This window comes from Oryzias melastigma, linkage group LG9, assembly GCF_002922805.2.
Source record: "Oryzias melastigma strain HK-1 linkage group LG9, ASM292280v2, whole genome shotgun sequence".
Lineage (NCBI taxonomy): Eukaryota > Metazoa > Chordata > Actinopteri > Beloniformes > Adrianichthyidae > Oryzias > Oryzias melastigma.
The window spans coordinates 30,451,106-30,472,794 of record NC_050520.1 but is presented as its reverse complement, the minus strand read 5'-3'; the positions used below and the strand labels follow the sequence as shown (position 1 = coordinate 30,472,794).

Below are 21,689 nucleotides of genomic sequence, written 5' to 3'. Positions count from 1 at the left end.
AATTAAAACATAACTATGGACTAGATATATAGCATTACCTGCGATAATGCTAGTGTTAATGCTGTAAGCTGAATTTGGCTGCTGAAGATGGTGGTGCTGATAGCTGAAAATGCTGAAATTGATAGCTGAAGTCACTGGACCTGATAGCTGAATATGTTGATGTTAACTGAAAAAGCTGAAGCTAAGAGCTGAAAACTTTTAAGTTGATCGCTGAAATCAAAGAAAGCTGATAGCTGAAAATGCTGAAGCTGATAGCTGAATACGTTGAAGATGACTGAAAAAACTGAAGTTGATAGCTGAAAACATGAAGCTGATAGCTAGCTAAAATATTAGCTAAATCCCAAAAATTGGTGTAAAAACAAACAAAAAATAGGTTAGCCAAAACATCTAACATATAGCTAGAAAAAGCTAAACTTTAAAATATCCTAAAAAACTTAAAAAAAGCCTAAATTGGCCAAAACAGCTAGCATGTAGCACATTTTTTTACCTTAACTCAAAATCAGCCTAAAAAATCTTAGTAAATGCCAAAATAGTCCAAAAATCCAGCAGAATACCAATTTTAAAACTTTAACTTTTTAACATAAAGTTGAATAGTAAAAAAGCAGGAATATTATTCCAGAATAAATCAATTTAAGCCTTAAATAATTTTCAAAATTTTACTCTACAAAAAAATTATTACAATCAATTAAAAATATATTAACAATTAAACAAGTTAGAAATAAGCGCAAGACAACATCGGGCCATTATTTAATAAAATGATGTGGAGGGCCAGATATGATTACCCAGTGGGCCGGATCCGAAAATTGCATTTCGGGGCGCATTCACTTTCTTCAAATTGTTGTGAATCAGAAGCAGATGAAAAAAATGCAGTTTGAAAAATATCTTATTTGTTACGTTGAAAATATGTTCCCTTTTTCACAACATTGTGATGCATCCTCTTATAGGCGACTAGAGTAATTTATGATTGTTTTCTTTGTTGTTGCACCAGTTATGCTATGTTGAGGGCTGTAAAGTAGCATGTGAACAGAAAGCTTCAAGTTATCCTGCCTACAACTTGGAGGTGAATTTCTAATGAACCCCTGCTGCTCTGCAGAAACTATGTCCTAGAAAATGACAGATTTTTTAAATTTGGTTAAAACCAGCACAATTTAAGGAACATTTTTAAAATAGATCATAAGATGATCAGAGTGGATTTTTAAGGTTGCATACACATTAATCAATACACCAATGAATAAATACTGCAGACAAAAATCATGAGAATAAAAATCTTTATTAGTGTTTTATGAAGTCTGCATAATATGCCACACGCCTGAGAAGCTTATGGTCAGAAAAAACCCAAAACTAAACAAAGAACTGCTCTATCAATTCCGCCCTCTACTGGTAAAACAAATGCAACATCTACTGCACTGACTGCTTTGCAAAAAGGTTACTGTTAAATACACATATAATGAACTACTGTTATGCATATGCATGTCTGGTCCACATCAGTTTTTATAATGTATATTTTTTTCACATTCATATGTTGTAGGCCAAAGACTAAAAACGATGTAACACTTGACCCTAACACATCATTCAGTCCCCCCAAAGTCAAACCCCACTAGGTGCACTTCAAGTACAATCTCTAGTGCCAAATGGAGGGGGTGCAAGGATACATGTTAAACCTGCAACAGCAAAAAGAATGACTTTAAGGTAGTAAGTTCTGTTGTACATACTGTACTTTATAGAGACCGAACAAAGACGATACACACATTAACACAGGGTGTCCCAGTGTGCAGGCACATTCAATCTCCTGCCATTTTAAAGCAAATTAAGTCTGGATGAGTTTGAAAAAAATAAAATGCTCGACAAAAGCACCAAAAAAGATACAAGAGGTCTGATGTGCAAAAAGAGATGAACGACGGGGCTCTGCTAACACTTCCAGGCAAAGCTCTCCAAACCACTTCAGTAACTCAAAGTTTCAGTCAAAATTGGTGGATTTCTTTGGGGAAAGAAATGTTTGATAAGGCTACACATCATGTCGGGCAGTTTTAGAAAATGCGTTCAAGAATTGAAATTTGGGATAAAATGTAGGAATGATCTCCAAGTTACTTGATGATGGTTGAATAAGAAGTGAATGACAGGAAATTTTAGGTATATTTATATATATAAAAATACATGAGAATATAAAAAAGTAGCAAAACAATGTGGATACAGGCTGAGAACAGAATGGATTCAGTGATACCTTCAAACGTCTCTCGGTGAGACAACTAAAGCTTCACCTTGGAGAGCCTCAGTGCTCCCAGTGTCACGGTAAGAGGAACAAAAGAAAACAGAATGAGAAGAGATATTTGCTGATTTCTCTGGTCCCTGCCCAGTCTGTGTGCCGAGCTAAAGCTGGCCGCCGTCTTCACCGTCAGCTCCATCCGACGGGGAAACGCTGAGGGTGGGGAGTGCCGTAAAGTCACAAAAACAAACTCAAATGAGGACTGCTCTTTCAGCATTGAGGAAATAATTACCAACATTCCTATTTGTCCACATGGAAGCATGTCTTAGAACGACACGCATGTGGAGGTTTTTTTCTTAAATCGTGGTGAAGTCAATTGAATCAAATTTCATAAACATATTGTGGGATTTCCTGCAGAGGAAGAACAGCCACCATTTTCTTTCTCAACAAACGACAGGGCCCAGTTTCCTAGAAAAAAGTAAACTTGGGCTCAGAACAATAGCGGTGGTGGACTGGAACAAAAGTCATGGAAGCGTTGGAGCTCATGATAGTTTTACAAGCAATTTTCAAACACTGAGAAACTATTCACAGATATTTTTGGTATTTCCCCCCTACATCCCCCACTAAAAACCAATATACATTTGTATTTTGTACCACAAATAGATCTAATATTAAGGATTTGGGGCAAAGCAATTCAACAAGGTGCATGACATAAACATGGGTAACAAAGTGCCAATTATTCTGTACTGAGAAGTGTGTGCGTAGAAAAGCTAAAAGAGGGCCGTGGAACTGGGACACAAATACTATGAAGCAAGTCAACAGAAATGTTCTCTTTGTGGTTTTGCTTTCTGAAAGAACTCGCATGTTTAAAGTCGAATGATCTTTGTAATAATGGGCTCTTTTTGGGGGCGTTTCCGTAGCTGTTCAGGACATACTGGAGCAGCGGGCAGACGGAGAACCCATCTGGGTCAGAACCTTGTCCAGCCACTGTAAAGGACCGTTCAAATGCAGCTCGATCCAGCAAGGAGTGCTTGTGACGGTTTGTCGCCTGGAAGAGAAAGCAGTTTATGTTGTTTTGCAATCTGTTTTCAGCCTGACTGTAGGCCTGCACAATAAACCGAAAATTTACCGTCAGCGGTATCAATCAGGTCAATGCGGTACGCACACCGCAAAAGGAGGCATAAGTGGTCTCTGGTTACACAAATAATGAACTAACGCTTTGTAGTTTATAATAACAAATCAAATAAAGCCCTTTATGCATTACCATGATTTTCTGAAGGTTTTCAGACTGAACTATATCCATATATAGGATCATATATTACCTTTAGAACATTAAAATACAAATTATTTATGAAATATTAGCTAATTTTCATGAGTTTTTTCCTACCCGGAAGTAAAACAACTTGATTCCTGATTCCTGCCGCCCATTTAACAACATCATCCCAGTCTCTTTGTTTGTTTCTCCCAAGAAAATAATCCAAACTTCTTCAAAGATGGATGCACATACCATGTATCTGCCTTTATTAGCCCTGGTCGTTACCATACTGCTTCACAACTAAAACACACACGCCGTCTGCACAACTGCGTCCGACCGGGGGGTGGGGCTTAAAGGGGCCCCACCTCTAAAGTAACAAACATCTGCTTGAGCTGGACACAAGTCGAAGATACATAGTGTTTTACATCTAATATGAAAGTTTTTTGAAGATCCCCGCTAGCTCTCTGAAGAAATCGGGTCAGACCCGCTCGTTTTCATGAGTATGGGAGGGGCTGCTGCTAATAGCACAGGTGTTTAGAGGATTACTCTTAAATGAGTAAACAGATCAAAATACCATTTTGGGGTTCTTTATAGTGAGTAATGAACAGTATAATACACCTAAAAGCTCAAAAAGTTGTTTTTTCATGGTATGGCCCTTTAAAACAAAGGTATGGAGCTCTTTGTGTCATTGAGCCATTAAATGTCAGATGCCTGCCTTCCACTGTTAAAAAAACAAAACAAAAAAAACAAAAAAAAATTTTTTTTACCCGACACGTGACCGAAAAAGATTAGCGATGGCTGATGCTCACTAAATCGGCCCTTGGAAAGCTGGCAGTCCAGCAGACAGAGAGCCGTGTGGGATGAGGACGCAGCTTGTGCCTCCTGAACCTTACAATTTTGTTTTTCCATCGAAACGTTAATAAAACAATCCTTTAGTTACCTCGAGATAAGGTCACTGCCAATCACAGATCCAGACCACACCTCCTCCGCTTAGCCCACCTCCCCTAACCCCGCCCCCTATTTTTGCATTTTTTTAAATCTGGGCCGAGAGTGGAGTCAGCCTCCAACTCTCCCGTTGTTACCCTTTAAATCAAATTTTTGCTATTTGATTATTTATCATAAGTCATACACAGACATCAAAGATTTTTCTCAAAGTGCAGGCCTACCTGACAACTATTTTTTTCAACGTAATTTGGCAGAATCTCTCAAAGAAAGCAGTTAAGACCTCATTTGGTTTCAGCGCTCACCTATATTCCGCTCCCCAGCCTTTGACGAAGCTCATTCGGATGGTGCACATCCTGGTGAGCTGGTAGACCGCCTCAAAGCCCTGGTTGACCGACTGAGCCAGCAGGGCTGCAAACTCCTGGTTATTGAATATTTTTAGATTACAGCCTAAAAAATGAAAAAGACAAACGTAAGTCTGGGTTCATTAAATTAGGCCACAGTCGTCTTTTTGTTTTTTAGAGTCTCACCTGGTGGGATTTTACAGACAGTTGCAGGATGCCAGCCGTACCGCTGGTTGCAGTTTGGACTCTGAACAAAGATGGCGCTATCACTCAGGCACTCTGCAAACACTTCCCCTCCAATATAGTAGAGTCGAACTCCTCTTCCTGTTAGCAGACAGTTTATTAAAGACAAATAGCGATCACAGACAGAGAGCGTGCACCGACGGCGAAGCTGCTGCACCTATGTGCCGTCGCGTCATCTCCACCGTGGCGTTCCTGTTGACGTTTGACAGCAAGCCCAAGCAAAACCTCTCGGAGTTGGACGGGTCTGTGAATCCATCCACGGTCAGAGACGGCTGAGAAGCGTGGAAGGTCTCTCCCACGCGCTGGTTTAGCTCGTAGTAGGCTATCGAGCACCAGAAGGCTGGTTCTGAATAAGTCACCGGCTGCAGATCTGCAGGACAGTCGCACCAGTCAGGGTCATACAGGAAACATCTCCTCAAAACGAGGCTGATCCTAAAACTGACTGGATTTAGCAAACACACAAACTCGAACCATTGGTTGATTAATGGAGGAGGGTTATTTCAAAGCTAGATTGGTAGTTTTGAGTGAAGAAGCTTACAGGGTAACCAAATCTTTTTTTTTTTGTCTGTTGACTTTTATAAATGAGGCTTTAAAAGTGGTCTCTGTTGGTCATTGCCCCATTTTTGACAAATTCAAATAAAATAGTTTAATTCTTTAAAATTTAGTTAAAAACTGTCTGTTTGCTGCCCCCTACAGGTTGAATCGAGGTATTACAGTTGAATCTTGTGATTGGTCAAACCATGTAAGTTTCAGAAGTCTGACTTCATGATCTGCAGCTCCAGTAATAACAGTCCTGCCCTCAAGCCCCGCCTCTCTGACTAGATTTTTACATTTCGGCTGTGGGTGGAGTCAGCCTCCAACTTCCCTGTTTGGTTACACTTTAAACTGAGACGGCATTGAGACTATAAACTAGATTTTGCTGTCTGAGCAGACAGATTTGTTTATTTTCCACAAGTATTTTATGCTTTAAAGGGTAACCAAACAGGGAAGTTGGAGGCTGACTCCACCCACAGCCAAAATGTGAAAATCCAGTCAGAGGGGCAGGGCTGGGGAACAAGACTGTTATCAATATTGGAGCTGTAGATCATGACGTCAGACTTCTGAAACATGGTTTGACCAATCACAAAATTCAACTGTAATACCTCAATTCAACCTGTAGGGGGCAGCACACAGACAGTTTTTTATTATATCTTGAAGAATTAAACAGTTTTATTTGAATTTGTCAAAAAAATTGGCAATGACTAACAGACAGCACCCCATTTATAGAAGTCAACAGACAAAAGAAGTTAATTTAGGGTTTGGTTGCCCTTTAAAAACACTGACTGTGAGTCCTTTTGAGTGGAGCGCAGCTGGGTCACCATCAACACTTACCCATGCTATGATTGACGGGGGACAGCGTGCTCGGGGAGAGCTCCGCCGGAGAGCCTGACAGAGGAAACAGGAAGTCATGGATGTGACTGGATTTGATGACAAAGACAACTGGTGTCATGAGAAAACAGGTGACCATTTGGAAACGGAAAAACAAAAAAAAAGAAAACCTACAATATGAGGCACATGCGCTCTTTAGCAGCCGAGGTGTCACCACCACACCTAAATACAGGGTTCCTACACGTTTCTTCAAGTTAAATTTAAGACTTTTAGACCTTGCATTTGAAAAATTCAGAACAATTTCTCTGCCAAATTACAAACCCTAAGAACAAAGAAAACGAAAATCTTTGTCAGTAATGGAGAAACGTAATCAATTACAGTTCAAATTTCAGTATTAAATTACAATTACTAGACTGCAGAAAACCTTCATTACACACATTTTGGTGCACTGATAAATTCGCTGTTGTTTCAAACCTTTGGTAAGATGACATTAACTGCACTGGGACAGGAAGTCTTATTTTGAAAAGAAGGTTTCTATCAAAAGTAAAAAACATTTTCACGTTTTGCTAAAAATGCTAGTTTCTCTTCATATTAACATTTTGGCAAATGCCAAAAACAAACTATAATTCATATTAATTACATGTAAAGCAGTTTCAAATGATCCTAAAGGGTGAACAGACTTTGATACTAGGTTTTGATCAGTGACAAAGGGCCCAAGTGTCAAAGAGTTTTATTGTTGAAAGTTAGCTGGAATAACCTGAAGACATCCTCATAACTCACTATTTTCCATATTGTGTGATCTTAAGAACACAGCATGCTCGTCGTGTGACGGAGTTTTCAAGTCACTTCATTACTCACGAGTGACAGTCGAGCACAAGACTTTCCAGAAATTCAACCCATAGCTCGCTCGCCTTCATAGCTTTTAGGAAAAAACTCCAAGTGCCTTTTTAAACTAAAGATTATTCATTTTTTTTAACATATTACCTACAATGTCTAACAAAAAAACATTACATGAACTATAAAAACTCTCTTAATGACAGCAGAGGAAATGATGTAGAAAACTACATGACATCGCTCTGGTCACATGACCTACATTTAGCTTTTAATTGAAATATCAAACGGTTAGAATTTGATTCAGCATGAAAGAGCTGTGAGGGAGGGGCACGGACAGAAGACGGATGCGTGGGGAGGTGCTAGACTAGGGTACCTGTGTCCATACTTTGATTCATCTGTTGATCGCTGGCCTCCCCATCCTCACTGAGGTAACCTGGTGGGGGCGTTTCTGTTGACAGAACAACAAAGATCAGAATTTTGTTGTGGTGATGAAGAAAAACCTTAGGTTAGAGTGCACTGTGGATCGTATAGCTAGTTCTCTACCATCTAAACTGGCTCTGAGGTGAACAATGTCACCGTTCTAGGTGCAGTGTAACTGGGGATTTCATCAGGTGGTGGAATAAGGAAGCAGAGCCTGTGTGCTTGGATGATTGGCCGCTCTTTGTAGGAACTCAGGTCGCTCAGCTAATCTAAAGCAGCAAGGCTGGATGAAGACGTTTGCGTCCATCCTACTTGGTCATTTGATACACATTTTAGGGCCCTCCAAAAGCATGAGTAATTGTGAAAATCTGTTGTTTTTTACCTGGTATATAGTTGTTTGGAGGTTCAATTCCTGCAGGAAAGTTTGTGTTCTCGGGTATGGAATGAGTGTAGTCATCCAGAGGCGGCAGGTCTGGCAGGATTTCTGAATGTCTTGGCACAAGAACAGCAGGCAGCACTGTGGAGGAGGTTAAAAAATAAAGAAATTAATCAGTAAAAACACACAACAATGGTCAAATCTCTTTAAATAAAACAGTTTTAAAGTAGAAATATGGAAAAAAAATTAAATAAGTGTATTCTAAAAAAGATGTATGATCAGGTTACATTTTATGTGTATATTTAATCAATATTTAATCAAGAGTACATTACATGTACATAAAGGCTTGTTTATAACTGCAGCACAATTATTTTTTTCAAACTGTATTTTTATGAAGTATTTTAAAGCCACCATAATACTGGAAAACAATTTAAAATGAACTTAAATAAAAAAAAGAGATTATCTCAAGCAGTACTGAAATAATATTGTGACATCAGATGTTGCGAGCAGAAAACGTAACAGAGTCGGTATAAACTCAAACCTCAGTTACTCTCTTTTTTTAGAAAGACGAATGAAACCTTATTAATTTACTTTTATCGTATTGTTTGGTTGGTATGGTTAGGCCCTCCAAAACAGTTACTGATGAACAAATCAGTTCCAAATATGACTTAAATTTGTAGTAACGGGTGGAGATGGAGATGAATCACATTTGAACAGGAACAAACAAAAAGACACTTTTCATTAATAACAACTTCAATGTAAATGTTCTGGCAGTTTGTTCTGATACTTATTAAATATTTGTTAACTTCAACATTAGCTTTGTTTAATAGCTAAAACACCTCTGACTGGAAAAAAAAGAAAAGAAAAAAAACTAAAATGGGACAACTACTTTTAGGGTTTTTGTTGTCTGAATTACCTCCCTACTGTCTGCTATAACAATAGAGCTGCCACGATTAGTCGACTAATCGACAACTTATAGACCAATAAAATAGTTGACATCTAATTTAATAGTCGATTAGTCATTACTTTATATTATATGGAGTCAGAGTGTAGAAAAGTGGAAAGTTATAATGGTATTCTGCTAGCTTTTTGGACTATTTTGGCATTTATTATGTTTTTTTAGGCTAATTTGGAGTTTAGGTAATATTTCAGATGCATGCTAGCTATTTTTTGCTAATTTAGGATTTTTTTTTGTTTTTAGGTTAGTTAGTTTTTAGCTTGTTAGTTTGTAGTTTAGCTAATATTTCAGCTGGCTTTCAGCTTTAGTGATTTTTGCAATCAATTTCAGCATCTTCAGCTATCAGCACTAGCATGTTCAGCAGCCAAATTCAGCTTACAGCCTTTTGACTAGCATTATCACAGGTAATGTTATATATCTAGTATTAAGTTACCTTAAAGCTAATGATGGTTAAGATATTTGCGTTACATCCAGTTTGCAAATTACCCGATTAGTCGACTAATCTAAAAAAATAATCAGCGATTAATCGTTAGTGGCTACACTATATAAAAAGCAGGACTATCCAGTTCAATGAATTTTAATGTAATCTGGACAAATGCTTGCCTCTTCTCCCCTCTCTCAACAGCAAATATGATACATAACACTTACTTCCTGATGTAAAAACTTCACAAATATGATCATTTTAAAAAAAACTTTATGAATTCATTGTGTTTTGATGGTGGAAATCTATAAAAAATATATTTTATCATTCAACCACAATGCATTGTGGTCTATATTTGCCAATCAAGCGAGCAGTTGATGCACACTGGTTTTTTACAAAGACTTCTGGGAAACTTTTAGAGCACCGAAAAACATGGCAACTACTCTAAATAGAGGGTAGAGAAGGAATTAAGATCCAACCTTTGACCAAAAACATATATTTTACAAATGTATTGTTTAAAGGAAAGGAATTTAAACTTTAAGACGAGTTCCTGTGAACACACACAAAAAAAAAACAACAGAAAAATGACTTAAAACATTCATAAAGCTTCTACAAAATGAAAAGTAAGGTTTGATAGATAGGAAAACAATCGTGTAGCTACTATTCCAGCCTACCAACCTGGGGTCTCCACTCTCTGGTAGTGGTACGGGTTGATACAGACTTCATCTTTTTTAAGGTGGAAGGCATACTCGCAGGCCTCAATGGCTCGCAACTCGTGGTGGCTGTGAAGATCCGGCCACCGCCACAAGCGGCAGTAGATGACATGAGGAAGCCCTTTCCGGTGGGAGACTTGCAGGCGTCCATCTAGAGATCTGATTGAACATCAAAACAAGAAACCATGATAGAAAAAAAAAAAATAGAAAATGTACAGGAGCTAAGAAATTAGTTCCACTTGAAATGAGTAGATAGTGGAGGCAATGAGGATGTTTTAGTACTGACAAAAAAAATAGACATGTTTTCAATGGTCGTCGCCTCCAGCATTGTTATGACAACTGTCCCACATCACAGTTGTGTGCAACACCATACAACAGTTGAGGATAGTCACCTGGTTTGGTCAGGGTAGTTGTATAGGCCTGATGTATCCCACTGTTCTATCGTATTTGGTGTACTCAGTCCCCATATTTCAGAGCAATTGCTGTGCACAGAGAAAACAACAAAACAAAAACAAAAAAATGATAAAACATGGGACATGACTCATTCAGAAATATCTGTATGGGCGTGTCAACATTAAAAGGCCTCTTTTATTGGGAGTCTTGTGGCAAAACAAACATCAAATCCACCTTTAGCCGTGAAAATGACAGACGGGAACTTCAAATAAGAGAAGCCTTTTGGACTGGATTAATGGAGACATGGCATGGGATCTACTGTCACAGACAATGGAGGAGACAAGATCTGTCTTCCATCTGACGGCATTGTGTCAAACAATGGGAATAACTCAAAGCTTTCTGCTGCAGTCGTTGGTGTCAGAACTTATCTGGAGACATTCAAACAAAACAAAACACTGAAAAAAAAGGCAACCTTGGCAAAATAAGGAAAATTTCAGACGTTCTCAAAACATTCACAAAAAATAAACTGGAATGAGAACAAATGAGAGAAGTTTCTTCTGAGTAACAGGACAACGGCAACATTTACTTGATATTTTATGCCACAAATACACATTGTGGGGTGAAAACTGGCATTTTAAACTGTAATTGCTTGGGTTATAACAGGGCAAGCTCTACAGTGGATTTAGATGCTATAATTCGGCATTCAACTGCAATTTTAATGGCTAGAAAGACGACACTAACTAAACAAGCAAACCAAACAGGTGTCAAAGTGTAAAAACAAAGCTCAGGAATAACCAGGACAGCGGAGTGGTTTCTGCTTAAAAAGAATTATTCACACAGCCAGGCCAGCCACTCACAGGCCCACAAACGTAATTGTGTTGTCTAGAAAATATCTCATGCGATTAAAACAAGCCTGCTATCTGTAGACACACAAACATCTGATAACGTATTTGGCAAGGCATGGTGAGGAAACAACCTGCTAACACAATGTTCTCACTGAACGCGAGTCTGGCTCATCAAGGCTGGCTGACTGATAAGGAGAACATCGCATGACCTTTAGGGTTTCCAGAGAAAACGCAGACTGTTTAGCTGTCAGCTCAGTTGTAAATAAACAAATATGCCACATAAAATGGACAAATAATGGCATAAATATGAACTTTTTAAAACATTTGATAAGATTTAATGAGAGTACAGAAGTCTGAGACGTACCTGGGAATGGTGACACACTTTGTGTTGCAGTTCTGTGTGGTGATTGCTTTCTCTAGTTCATCTAGCTGGCCTGTTTTCTTTAGCTTCTTCACTAAGCTCTTCACTGCCTTCTCGCACCATTTCTCTTCTTGCCCATTTTGTTCTCCACTGCCTGCCACCCCCGGTCCATTAGGTGATTTCTTCCAGCCCAGAAGCCGCTTCACCACAGGAGGAGTGAATGGCAAGATGGACGACATCTTGACTCGTCAAGCTGGGAGTCTCCAGCTGACTCAATACAAGCTTAGGAATCAGCGGCAGAGGAGACCCAGAGCTGGGATTTGGGCCTTTTGCTTTCAGGAACCCGTCTGATGACCAGCGAGGTGCAAGGTGGAAGCCAGAACCAGCAGAGAGCACTCAAAAGATCCAAACACCTGCACAGAAAATCACATAGGCAGCACATAATCAAACCATACAGACATAAAAAAGTACATTTATTCTTTTTAAAAATTGGGAAAGACCAGTGTCTTCAATATATGAGAATTTGATCTAAACAGAGAACATTTCCTCTCTAATGTAAGTGTAATTTAATATTAATAGATGCACATTAGTGCTGCCACAAACAATTATTTTAATGGTCGACTAATCACTGATTATTTTTCCGATTAGTCGACTAATCGGATCATGTGCAAACTGGATATAAAGCACATCTTAACCATCATTAGTTTTAAACTAACTAAAAACTAGATATATAGCATTACCTGTGATAATGCTAGTGTGAATGCTGTAAGCTGAATTTGGCTGCTGAAGATGCTAGTGCTGATAGCTGAAGATGCTGAAATGGATAGTTAAAAACGCTGAGGTTCATAGCTGAAAACGCTGAAGCTGATAGTCAGTTGAAATATTAGCTAAATCCCAAATTAGACTAAAAACTAAAAAAAGTCTAAATTAGGCTAAAACAGCTAACATGCAGCTGAAGTATTAGCTAAACTCCAAATTACACTTAAAAACTTGAAAAAGCCTAAATTAGCAATATAGCTACCTTGCAGCTGAAATATTAGCTAAACTTCAAATTAGCCTATAAAACTGAAAAAAAACTAAATTAGCCAAAATAGCTAGCATGCAGCTAAAAGATTAGCTAAACTCCAAATTAGCCTAAATTACGGGAAAAATCCTGAATTAGCCAAAACAGCTAGCATGTAGCTGAAATATTAGCTAAACTCCAAATTAGCCTAAAAACTGTAATCAATCCCAAAATAGTTTTAAAGAGCTAGCATGATGTGATTATAACTTTTAACTTTACTACACTGACTTCATATAATATAAAGACTAATCGACTATTAACTTAGTTGTCGACTATTTTAATAGTCGATTAGTCGTCGATTAGTCGACTCATGTGGCAGCCCTAGTGCACTTTATAACAAAAAAGTTAAAATTTTATTCATGAACAGATCAAATCATGGAACAAAAACATAAAAGACACAACACAAAAATAAATGATCTACTATTCTGAATAACACCAGGACCTTTTACAGCTAAAACTTATGATGTGATTTGATACATTTGAGTCAAAAAACTTAAAAAAAAGTCGAATTTAATCTTGAAATTTGCTTAAATGGAAAAATTTAATAATGTTTTTTCAAAGACTATTGTGTGAAGTACTAAACTTTGGGCAGCCAGTCCTTCAGAAGTAGAGCGGCGTATTCATCAGCTCAGCTACAACGTTAGACCAAACAAGCTGCTAGTTTTGTCAACATCCAAACTGCAGTTTATTGTTAGAAACACTAGAAATTGATAAGTATGATGAATATTTCCTAAAAAGGGAGGCCAAGTGAGTGTGAGAAAGGCGCATCCAGAGTGCGATCGTGCACGGACTCGCGAAGGCCGATTGAAGCTAGCTATCAGAGGAGGGGGGCCTGCTCAAATCACAACATTGAATTCATTAGCATTAGCTTGACAAAAAACATAGTTTCCTCTTCGTAAAGAATTCCGTGTTAAAACTACGGCTGACATATTCCCAGAACGTAGGTTTTATCATACAAAAACAATAGCTATGCTGCTAATGTTAGCTTGACTAAGCTAACCTCCAGCTTGTTATTAAATCCTTTTGTTGTGGTCCTCGAAAAAAGATCCTGTGTGCAAAAGTCAAGTTGCGCTACTTTTGTAGCGACCCCCAGCTCGCTAGAAACACCCGAAATGGTGTGAAAACCAAGCGGCACAAAATATAACTTTTTTTAATCGATGTGATGAGTTATCCTACTTGAGTGTCCGGACTCAATATTTTTACTCAAAAACACAGAAGGGGTTAGCATCTTGTACGAACTCTTGCAAACTGAGCTCTGGCTCCCGCTGGCTAACGGAGCTACAGAATATCTGCTTCAAAACAACAGGATTCAAAGTCGGAGGAAAGCAGCTAAAAGCGCTTCAACATTTACCACAGTCTATCAATAGAACACTTCGCGGTTAGAAGACAAAAAGTTTGATGAAACCTTTAAAACAACTTCATTATGTAGAAATAAATGTTAATACCTGAAAGATTCTGTCCGTTTGCTAATTCTGACAAGGCTCGCTAGATCCTCTCAAGTTGCTACCAACGCCACAGTGCTAGCTAGCCAGCAGGCTATCTAGACCGGAACATCACAACAAACGTGATGGATACGCAGGAGCTCTTAGTCCCGCCCACTGCAACGTGATTGGAGGATAAGAAGAAGATCGTTCTGGCTGGTGTCCTTGACACTTATTGCCTGTAAAAAAACCCCATAAATAATAATAATATATATATTTTTTAGCTAATAAGATAATAGAAATTCACGGAAGAGGATTAGGGCCATGGAGGAAGAAAAAGACAATGGAAAATTATGACTTTTTTCTCAGAATTCTGAGATGAAGGTCAGAATTTGGAATTTAAAGTCAGAATTAGGAATTTAAAGTTAGAATTCTAAGGGAAAAAAAGTCAGAATTCAAAGATTAAATTCAGAATTCTTAGATTATAGTCAGAATTCTGGGATTAAGGTCAGAATTATAAATTTAAAGTCAGAATTCTGAATTTAAAGTCAGAATCCTAAGATTAAAGTAAAAAATTTGAGAAAAAATAAGAATTCCAAGATTAAAATCAGAATTTTAAAGTTAAAGTCAGAATTTCGAGATTAAAGTCAGATTTCTGAGGAAAAAAATAATTCAGAGATTAAGGTCAGAGTTATACATTTAATGTCAGAATTCTGAATTTAAAGTCAAAATTCGGAGAAAAAAGTCAGAATTCTGAGATTAAGGTCAGAGTTATACATTTTAAATCAGAATTATAAATTTAAAGTCAGAATTCTGAATTTAAAGTCAGAATTCTGAGATTTAGGTCAGAGTTATACATTTAAAGTCAGAAATCTGAATTTAAAGTCAAAATTCTGAGAAATAAAGTCAGAATTCCGAGATTAAGGTCAAAGTTATACATTTAAAGTCAAAATTCTGAATTTAAAGTCAGAATTCTGAGATTAAAGTCAGATTTCTGAGGAAAAAAATCAGGATTCTGAGATTAAGGTCAGAATTATACATTTAAAGTCAGAATTCTGAATTTAAAGTCAGAATTCTGAGATTAAAGTCAGATTTTTGAGGAAAAAAATCAGGATTCTGAGATTAAGGTCAGAATTATAAATTTAAAGTCAGAATTCTGAGAAAAAAGGTAGAATTCTGATATTAAGGCCAGAATTATAAATGTAAAGTCGGAGTCCTTAATTTTAAAGTTAGAATTCTGAATTGTCTCTGGCCCTAATCCTTTTCCGTAGAATTTCTTTTAAATTATTATGTAAATATAATCCCATTTAATGTTAAATCTCTTCAAAAGGATATTTACACCAGCTGTTATTTCTGTACCTGGAAACCATCACCCATTTAATTTGAACCTGTTCATTTACTACAACATTTTGGACATAATCTTCATGATGTTTTTTTTATGTTACTGGTATGATATTTTTTACATTTTTGTTTTAACCAAATTCCATTTAAATAAATGTAGATATACCCACATGAAATCTTCTTTACCTCTTTTAATTTGTAAAATAAATAAAAAAAATCAGCAAATCTCTTAAAATTCAAAGAACTTAAAAGCTATAAAAACTTGGAATTATTTGAAAAATATTATTTCATTTTGCTGGATTTACTCAAATATGCTCTGTAATCATAATTTTATTTCTCATCTGCTAAATGTTTTGGCCCCCCTTTTCATCGTCTTTGTGTTCTTCTGATATAAAATTTGTTAATAAACTGCATTTTTAAAAAAAATGTATTTATAGAATTGTGTCTATTTTCAGGTAATAGTTGTAGACGTTTTCATAAAATATTTTAAATTTTTAATTGATCGATGGAATAACTTTATTAGTCCTTGTGCTGTCTTGTGGGTTCCAGATGACTCCACTCCCAACATTAATATGCCTTGGATAGCACACGGGTCAGGGCAATTCAGATAAAGCACTTCTTCAGCATAGAACAAGATAAAAAGAAAGTAACAACAGACACAGTGTGCAAACAAACAAATAAATGTAAAAAGTGATTATAAGACAGGTGTCTTCCTACTGTTTAGTGTAACCACTCTGATTTAAAAGTGTTATGGGATTTATGAATAAAATGTGTTGTTTACCTGTTTGTGTTCCTTGCTGGAACAACAAAACAACAACCAGAGGGCAACATAAAAAAACTGGGAGACAGGAATGGTTTTTGTGTGTTAAAAATGTGTTTTTTGCTTTCAAAACCACCTTCTTTTTCCAAGGAGTTCAAATTCTCCCATTGGATGCCAATGATTTTTGAACAAATGTAACCATGTTATTGAGCCTGTTTCTGTCTTTTACAGTAATCTAAGAAACACAAAAGAATAACTACATTACTGAATGTGTACGCTGAATTTTTCAAAAATACATCTACAACAAATGCAGCTGAGCAGGAGAAAACTGAAGCTCCTCCTTTCCCTCAGGTGTTCAATTAGGCTGATTTGGCCTCACCTGGCTCCTTTATAAACTGCCCCATTCAGTCACATTCAGTGAACTGGTTCATTTTTTATTTTGTCTGTGGCGATGGGTGGCTGGTTATGGCTTTGTTTGGGGTTCATAGGGATTTTTGTGACAGGTGAGTCCAGACTTCTTTGTTTGGTTTATGTTTTAGAGATTTTCTCCTAACTTGATTAAAATCCTGTGTTTCAGCTGGGAGCAGCACTATGAGGTGTAAAGTGGGTACTGTACTGTGTAAGGATGGCTCAGAGTGTATCCAATACAGCCTCTTGTGTGATGGAGAAGAAGACTGTGCAGATGGTTCTGATGAAGACAACTGTGAAGCTGGATGTAGAGAAGGTAATTCTTGGTTTGCTGAATTTTTTTATTTTTTTTTTAATATATGAAGTTAAGTTAAAACTTGGTAATCTGTGCAAATACTAAACTGGTAAAGTTTTACTGCCACATTAACCTTTTAGTGTTCATGTTTTCTAATTGCTAGCATGATCAACATGATTCCAGTAGATTTTAAAGGAGAAAAGCAGCTCTGCTTTTCTCTAAAATCTACTGGAATTATATTGATTGTGCTAAAGTATGTCTAAGTGTCACTGGTCAAGGGTTAAACATGTTTAGTGTTAAGAAGCATTTAAATTCCTTTATAGATTAAAGGAAATAACAAATTTTATTTGGATTGTATCACTTGCTGTTGGAACTGAAGAACTTTCTTGCCTCCTGTCCAAACAGACCAGTTCCAGTGTGCTCATGGGAAGAAATGCATAGACAAGCAGCAGGTGTGCGACGGTACAGCTCACTGTCAGGACCACTCGGATGAGCAGCAGTGCATGAAGCGGACTGATAACTGTGCTCATCAGTGTGATGACAAGAACCGCTGCCTGCCTGCTAGCTTTGTCTGTGATGGAGAGAGGGACTGTATGGATGGCAGTGATGAAGCCAACTGTGGTGAGTTTATATAAAGCAAAAAAAATGAAGTCTGAATGTCTTCAGGTGTACAGAGTCTGTCCCCACACAGATGGAGATAAGCAAGATGAGGAAGAGGATGTCACGATGCCAACAGCTGTTCCCTCTGAGCCGCTTCCCATCAGATGTCCTTTAGGCTCCAAACTCTGCAAGGACAAGTCTGACTGCGTTCACTACAACCACGTCTGTGATGGAGAACCAGACTGCCGGGATGGCTCTGATGAGGAAGACTGCTTATCAACATGTGACAGTGGTAACTGCATGTGGTTTCATTGCCATCTAGTGAGCAGTACTTGTATTGTTTAAAATGGAAAACCCATGAACATTTGTACTTTTAAGAGTCTAATGTGACATGTTTGCAAACATTTAAGGATATTATTTGGGTAACTTCCCCTTCAGAGTTTGGTTTTAATTAACTCTGGTTTGCAGACCAATTCCAGTGTGCCCATGGAAAGAAGTGCATTGAGAAGAGTCAAGTGTGTGACGGAGTGCCTCAGTGTCAGGACCGGTCGGATGAACTGGAATGTGCCAAATACATGGAGGGCTGTGCACACCAGTGTGACGACGGGAGCCGCTGCATCCCCAGCAGCTTCCTGTGCGATGGGGAGCGGGACTGTGCTGACAGCAGTGACGAAGCCTCCTGTGGTACGTCTAACAAGAGTCGCAAATATCCTGAAACCTTGACTTAAAACGAGTCTGACAGTTCCTCTTCCCTCCCTACGCCTCAGCCGAAAAGGAGTGCAGCAGTTCAGAGTTTAGATGTTCCAGTGGCCAGTGTGTGTCTGCCTCCATGCACTGTGACGGTCACCCGGACTGCTGGGATGGCTCCGATGAAGAGGGGTGTGTCAAAGCACCTGTTTGTACCACCAACCACCGCTGTCCCCAAAGCAAGGAGTGTCTACTGCAGGAGTGGATCTGTGATGGAGACCAGGACTGCAAAGATGGCACGGATGAGAAGGTTGATGGATTAAATCTGTCCACTTGCATGTTCTAAAACTAAATTAACAAAACTGAGTTAGAGATGTAAAACTGCATTTTTGAAGTTTTATTTTTCTATACTGAGCTAAAAGACTTGCTGTTTCTCTCTAGGACTGTCCTGTGGCTCCAGCAGATTGTGAGGCCTTCCAGTGGCAGTGTAGGTCTGGATCAACTTGTATTCCCACAACCTGGAGGTGTGACGGCACAAAGGACTGTGACGACAATAGTGATGAGCTTGACTGTAAGAATTTGTTTCTGTAGATCTAAAGGTGGAGGGTTTCTATAATTGAAACTTTTATTACTGCACCATTTTTCTTCAAATGGTTTAATGACTAAGGAAGTGGCTATCTGCTTGCAGGTGGAAAACTAACATGCCACCCCCATGAGTTCCAGTGTGGCAGTAAAGAATGCTTGGCTCCAGGTTTAGTGTGCAATGGCATCACAAACTGTGCAGATGGCTCAGATGAGGGAGGAAGCTGCCAGACAAAGTGTACAGAAGCGGATGAAAAGCGCTGTTCTCAGGGTTGCTACAGCACACCAGATGGATCTGTAAGCATTTGACTTTGTACAGCAATCAAGAACATGTCTGTAAAGGTGTATGACTTGTTGTTGCCTTCCTCTATGTAGCGCTGTCGCTGTGATGCTGGATACAAGCTCTTGGAGGATGGACTGACCTGTGTTGATGTCAATGAGTGTGAAGGACAGACGCATGCTGTGTGTAGTCACTTGTGTGTCAATACACCTGGGTCATACCAGTGTGACTGTCATCCAGGCTTTATAATGGAAGCAGGTGGACACCAATGCAAGATCACAGGTGAATATTCTGAAGAACCACATGCTTAAATCCCATAAACTTGGGTCAAAGCTGAGAAATATCTGGAGTTTTATAAAATGCAAGTCAAGGCTAAGGACTTTCTCTTCTCCCAGGTGAACCCTTTCTGCTGGTGTCCATTCAGACAGAACTGTATCTGTTTGGCCTGCGCAGTGGAAGCCTTGATGTTCTAAAGTCACCAGCTAAGCAGGGCATCTTGTCTCTCGACTATGACTGGAGGGATCAAAGGGCCTTTTGGGTCAGTGGGGACTCGAAGGCTATAAGATGGTCTTCACTTGACCAGAAGAGCACAGGAGTACTAGTTAAAGGTAAGTGCAAAAGACTGCTATCAACTGTACTACACGTGTAATGATGTGTCTTCCAAACAGGTGTCCAGGCTAATTCTATTGCTGTGGACTGGCTTGGGCGGAACTTGTACTGGATCGACAGTGGGAAGAGTAAGATCTTTGCCATAAAACTGGCCAAAATCACAATGAAATCCATGGACAAAACAATCATTCTGGATGAAGACCTGGATGTGCCTCGTTGTCTCACTTTGCTGCCACAAAAAGGGTCTGTTTAACAATCTATCCTTACAATTAACAAGATGGCAAAATGTAATTGTTGTTGTACTTTTACTCTTGTAGGCTGATGTTCTGGACTGAGGTTGGAAATGGTGCCAAGATTGAGCGTGCAGGAATGGATGGCTCTCAGAGAAAAGTTGTGGTGAACTCAAGCTTGAAATGGCCAGGTGACATTGCAGTGGACACAATTTCTGAAAGGATCTACTGGTCAGAGGAGACGCTGAAGGCAATTGGCTCTGCTACACTGGACGGTGATGATGTTAGGGTAAATATTTGACTCCCAAAGTTGTTTTTCTAGAGTGGAAATGAGTGCCCTGCACAAGCAATGATAAAACTTAAAGTGGAACTCAAAGTTCCTAGCTGATTCATTTTTAGAATAGTGAGTTTAACTTGCCATTCTTGTACCACTTCCAGATCCTTCAGATGAAAAAGGTTACATACCCATTTTCTGTGGCTGTATTTAATGACATGCTTTACTGGTCTGATGCAAAGCAACGGATAGTTCAGGCTGCTACAAAACTGTCTGGTAAAAACCGTCAAATTGTACTGAAAAGACCTGGACAGCCTGTTGCACTGAAGGTAAAGAGCAGGCATAACATTGTTTTAGTCAAAGTACAGATTTTTGATAACTTTCTTTGACTCCTTTAGATCATCCACCCAATACTTCAGATGGACACTGGAAACCCCTGCAAGAAAATGGAGTGTTCTCACATGTGTGTCTTGGCCCCCAATTCAAAAGCAGTCTGCAAGTGTCCTTCTGGTGTCTTGTTGGCCAAGGATGGCCGTACATGCTCTAGCCTGGCTACTTCAACATTCCTGCTGCTCTTGTCTCCCTCTACTGTTACACAGGTAGGTATAGATCTCAGATACAAGGACTGGGATGGTCTGCCTGGTTCAATGAAGGAACCCCAAACAATGAAGATGGCTGGTTAATTGTATTTTAAAGGTGCAACACTTGATGTTCAACGGTTTGTTCTCTCTAGATTTACTTGCAGTCCCGCCAAGAGGTGGACCTCAAAGGCTGGCCAGAACATCTGGCTCTGCACATTCCCAGTGTCAACAAGGCCACCATCATGGACTACAGCCCACTTGAACACACAGTCATGCTGGTAGATGATGCCACCAGCTCTATCAGATCCTTTAAGCTGAGGGACTCCATCTTGTCGTCCAAAGGCCAGCTCCTAAAGCTTCTTGGTGACACAATCACTGCCATGGCTCTCGACTCAGTAACTCTGAATGTGTACTGGAGCAGCATCAAGCAGCCCCGCCTGCAAGTCACCTCAATCACCGGTGCATACACAACTATTCTTATAAAGGAGGGTATTGGGAGACTGGGCTTCATTGCTCTTCACCCTCCGAGCGGTAGAGTTTGCTTCACAAATCTGGGCCTGCAAAATGCAGATAGCAAGGCTGCAGTAGAATGTGCTCGCATGGATGGTGCAGAACGAAAAGTTGTGTGGAAGGACGCCGCTCAACCAACATCTCTAGTCTTCTCTAGCAGCGGTGACACAATTTATTGGGTTGACACCAGTAAGGACTTCCTCTTTAACTTAAAATCCAATTCTCTAATCTGTTTCTGATAAATGACATTTTACTTTTCAGAACTGGGGATGATCAGCTCTGCCCATATTAATGGATCAGGATACAAGGAACTGGAAGCTGCTGATGGCCTTACTTCTGTGGCATTTGCAGAGGACACAATGTTCTGGATAA

The 21,689-nt window shown here is 38.9% G+C and overlaps 2 protein-coding genes across 3 annotated transcripts in view; one reads left to right on the top strand and one right to left on the bottom strand.

Annotated features, from left to right (window-relative positions):
* Positions 1-1,251: 1,251 nt before the first annotated feature.
* On the bottom strand, positions 1,252-14,332 carry LOC112148478 (mothers against decapentaplegic homolog 2). 2 transcript variants are annotated; one of them, XM_024275634.2, is made up of 11 exons: positions 14,185-14,332; positions 11,680-12,089; positions 10,470-10,559; positions 10,043-10,236; positions 7,992-8,126; positions 7,575-7,637; positions 6,359-6,412; positions 5,145-5,357; positions 4,931-5,068; positions 4,706-4,850; positions 1,252-3,251 (listed from the first exon to the last, which is right to left on the bottom strand). In XM_024275634.2, the coding sequence occupies exons 2-11, from the start codon at positions 11,913-11,915 to the stop codon at positions 3,128-3,130; spliced, it is 1,392 nt and encodes a 463-aa protein (XP_024131402.1). In that variant the 5' UTR covers positions 11,916-12,089; positions 14,185-14,332; the 3' UTR covers positions 1,252-3,127. The 2 variants fall into 2 exon arrangements, with proteins under 2 accessions (XP_024131402.1, XP_024131401.1); XM_024275633.2 differs by having other exon boundaries at positions 7,563-7,637; positions 14,185-14,331.
* Positions 14,333-16,638: 2,306 nt separating this feature from the next.
* lrp13 (low-density lipoprotein receptor related-protein 13) overlaps positions 16,639-21,689 on the top strand; it is a 6,301-nt gene continuing 1,250 nt past the window's right edge. Inside the window, exons 1-16 of the mRNA XM_036213695.1 lie at positions 16,639-16,764; positions 16,839-16,985; positions 17,370-17,585; positions 17,656-17,856; positions 18,033-18,248; positions 18,332-18,561; positions 18,693-18,822; positions 18,940-19,130; positions 19,209-19,395; positions 19,509-19,721; positions 19,782-19,965; positions 20,040-20,241; positions 20,391-20,555; positions 20,625-20,825; positions 20,960-21,506; positions 21,579-21,689. The exon at positions 21,579-21,689 is cut by the window's right edge and continues 3 nt beyond it. Of these exons, the coding sequence (XP_036069588.1) occupies positions 16,713-16,764; positions 16,839-16,985; positions 17,370-17,585; positions 17,656-17,856; positions 18,033-18,248; positions 18,332-18,561; positions 18,693-18,822; positions 18,940-19,130; positions 19,209-19,395; positions 19,509-19,721; positions 19,782-19,965; positions 20,040-20,241; positions 20,391-20,555; positions 20,625-20,825; positions 20,960-21,506; positions 21,579-21,689 (3,193 nt within the window). The 5' untranslated portion in view covers positions 16,639-16,712. The remainder of the gene's footprint in view (positions 16,765-16,838; positions 16,986-17,369; positions 17,586-17,655; positions 17,857-18,032; positions 18,249-18,331; positions 18,562-18,692; positions 18,823-18,939; positions 19,131-19,208; positions 19,396-19,508; positions 19,722-19,781; positions 19,966-20,039; positions 20,242-20,390; positions 20,556-20,624; positions 20,826-20,959; positions 21,507-21,578) is intronic.

What these genes read in the sequence shown, in the direction of transcription:
- LOC112148478 (XM_024275633.2), bottom strand. Translation starts at nt 11,915, where the DNA reads ATGTCGTCCATCTTGCCATTCACTCCTCCTGTGGTGAAGCGGCTTCTG. An exon ending in AAGTGTGTCACCATTCCCAG is followed by an intron (nt 10,560 to 11,679) that starts GTACGTCTCAGA and finishes CTCTGTGCACAG; the next exon opens with CAATTGCTCTGAAATATGGG. An exon ending in CCAGAGAGTGGAGACCCCAG is followed by an intron (nt 8,127 to 10,042) that starts GTTGGTAGGCTG and finishes CCTCCTCCACAG; the next exon opens with TGCTGCCTGCTGTTCTTGTG.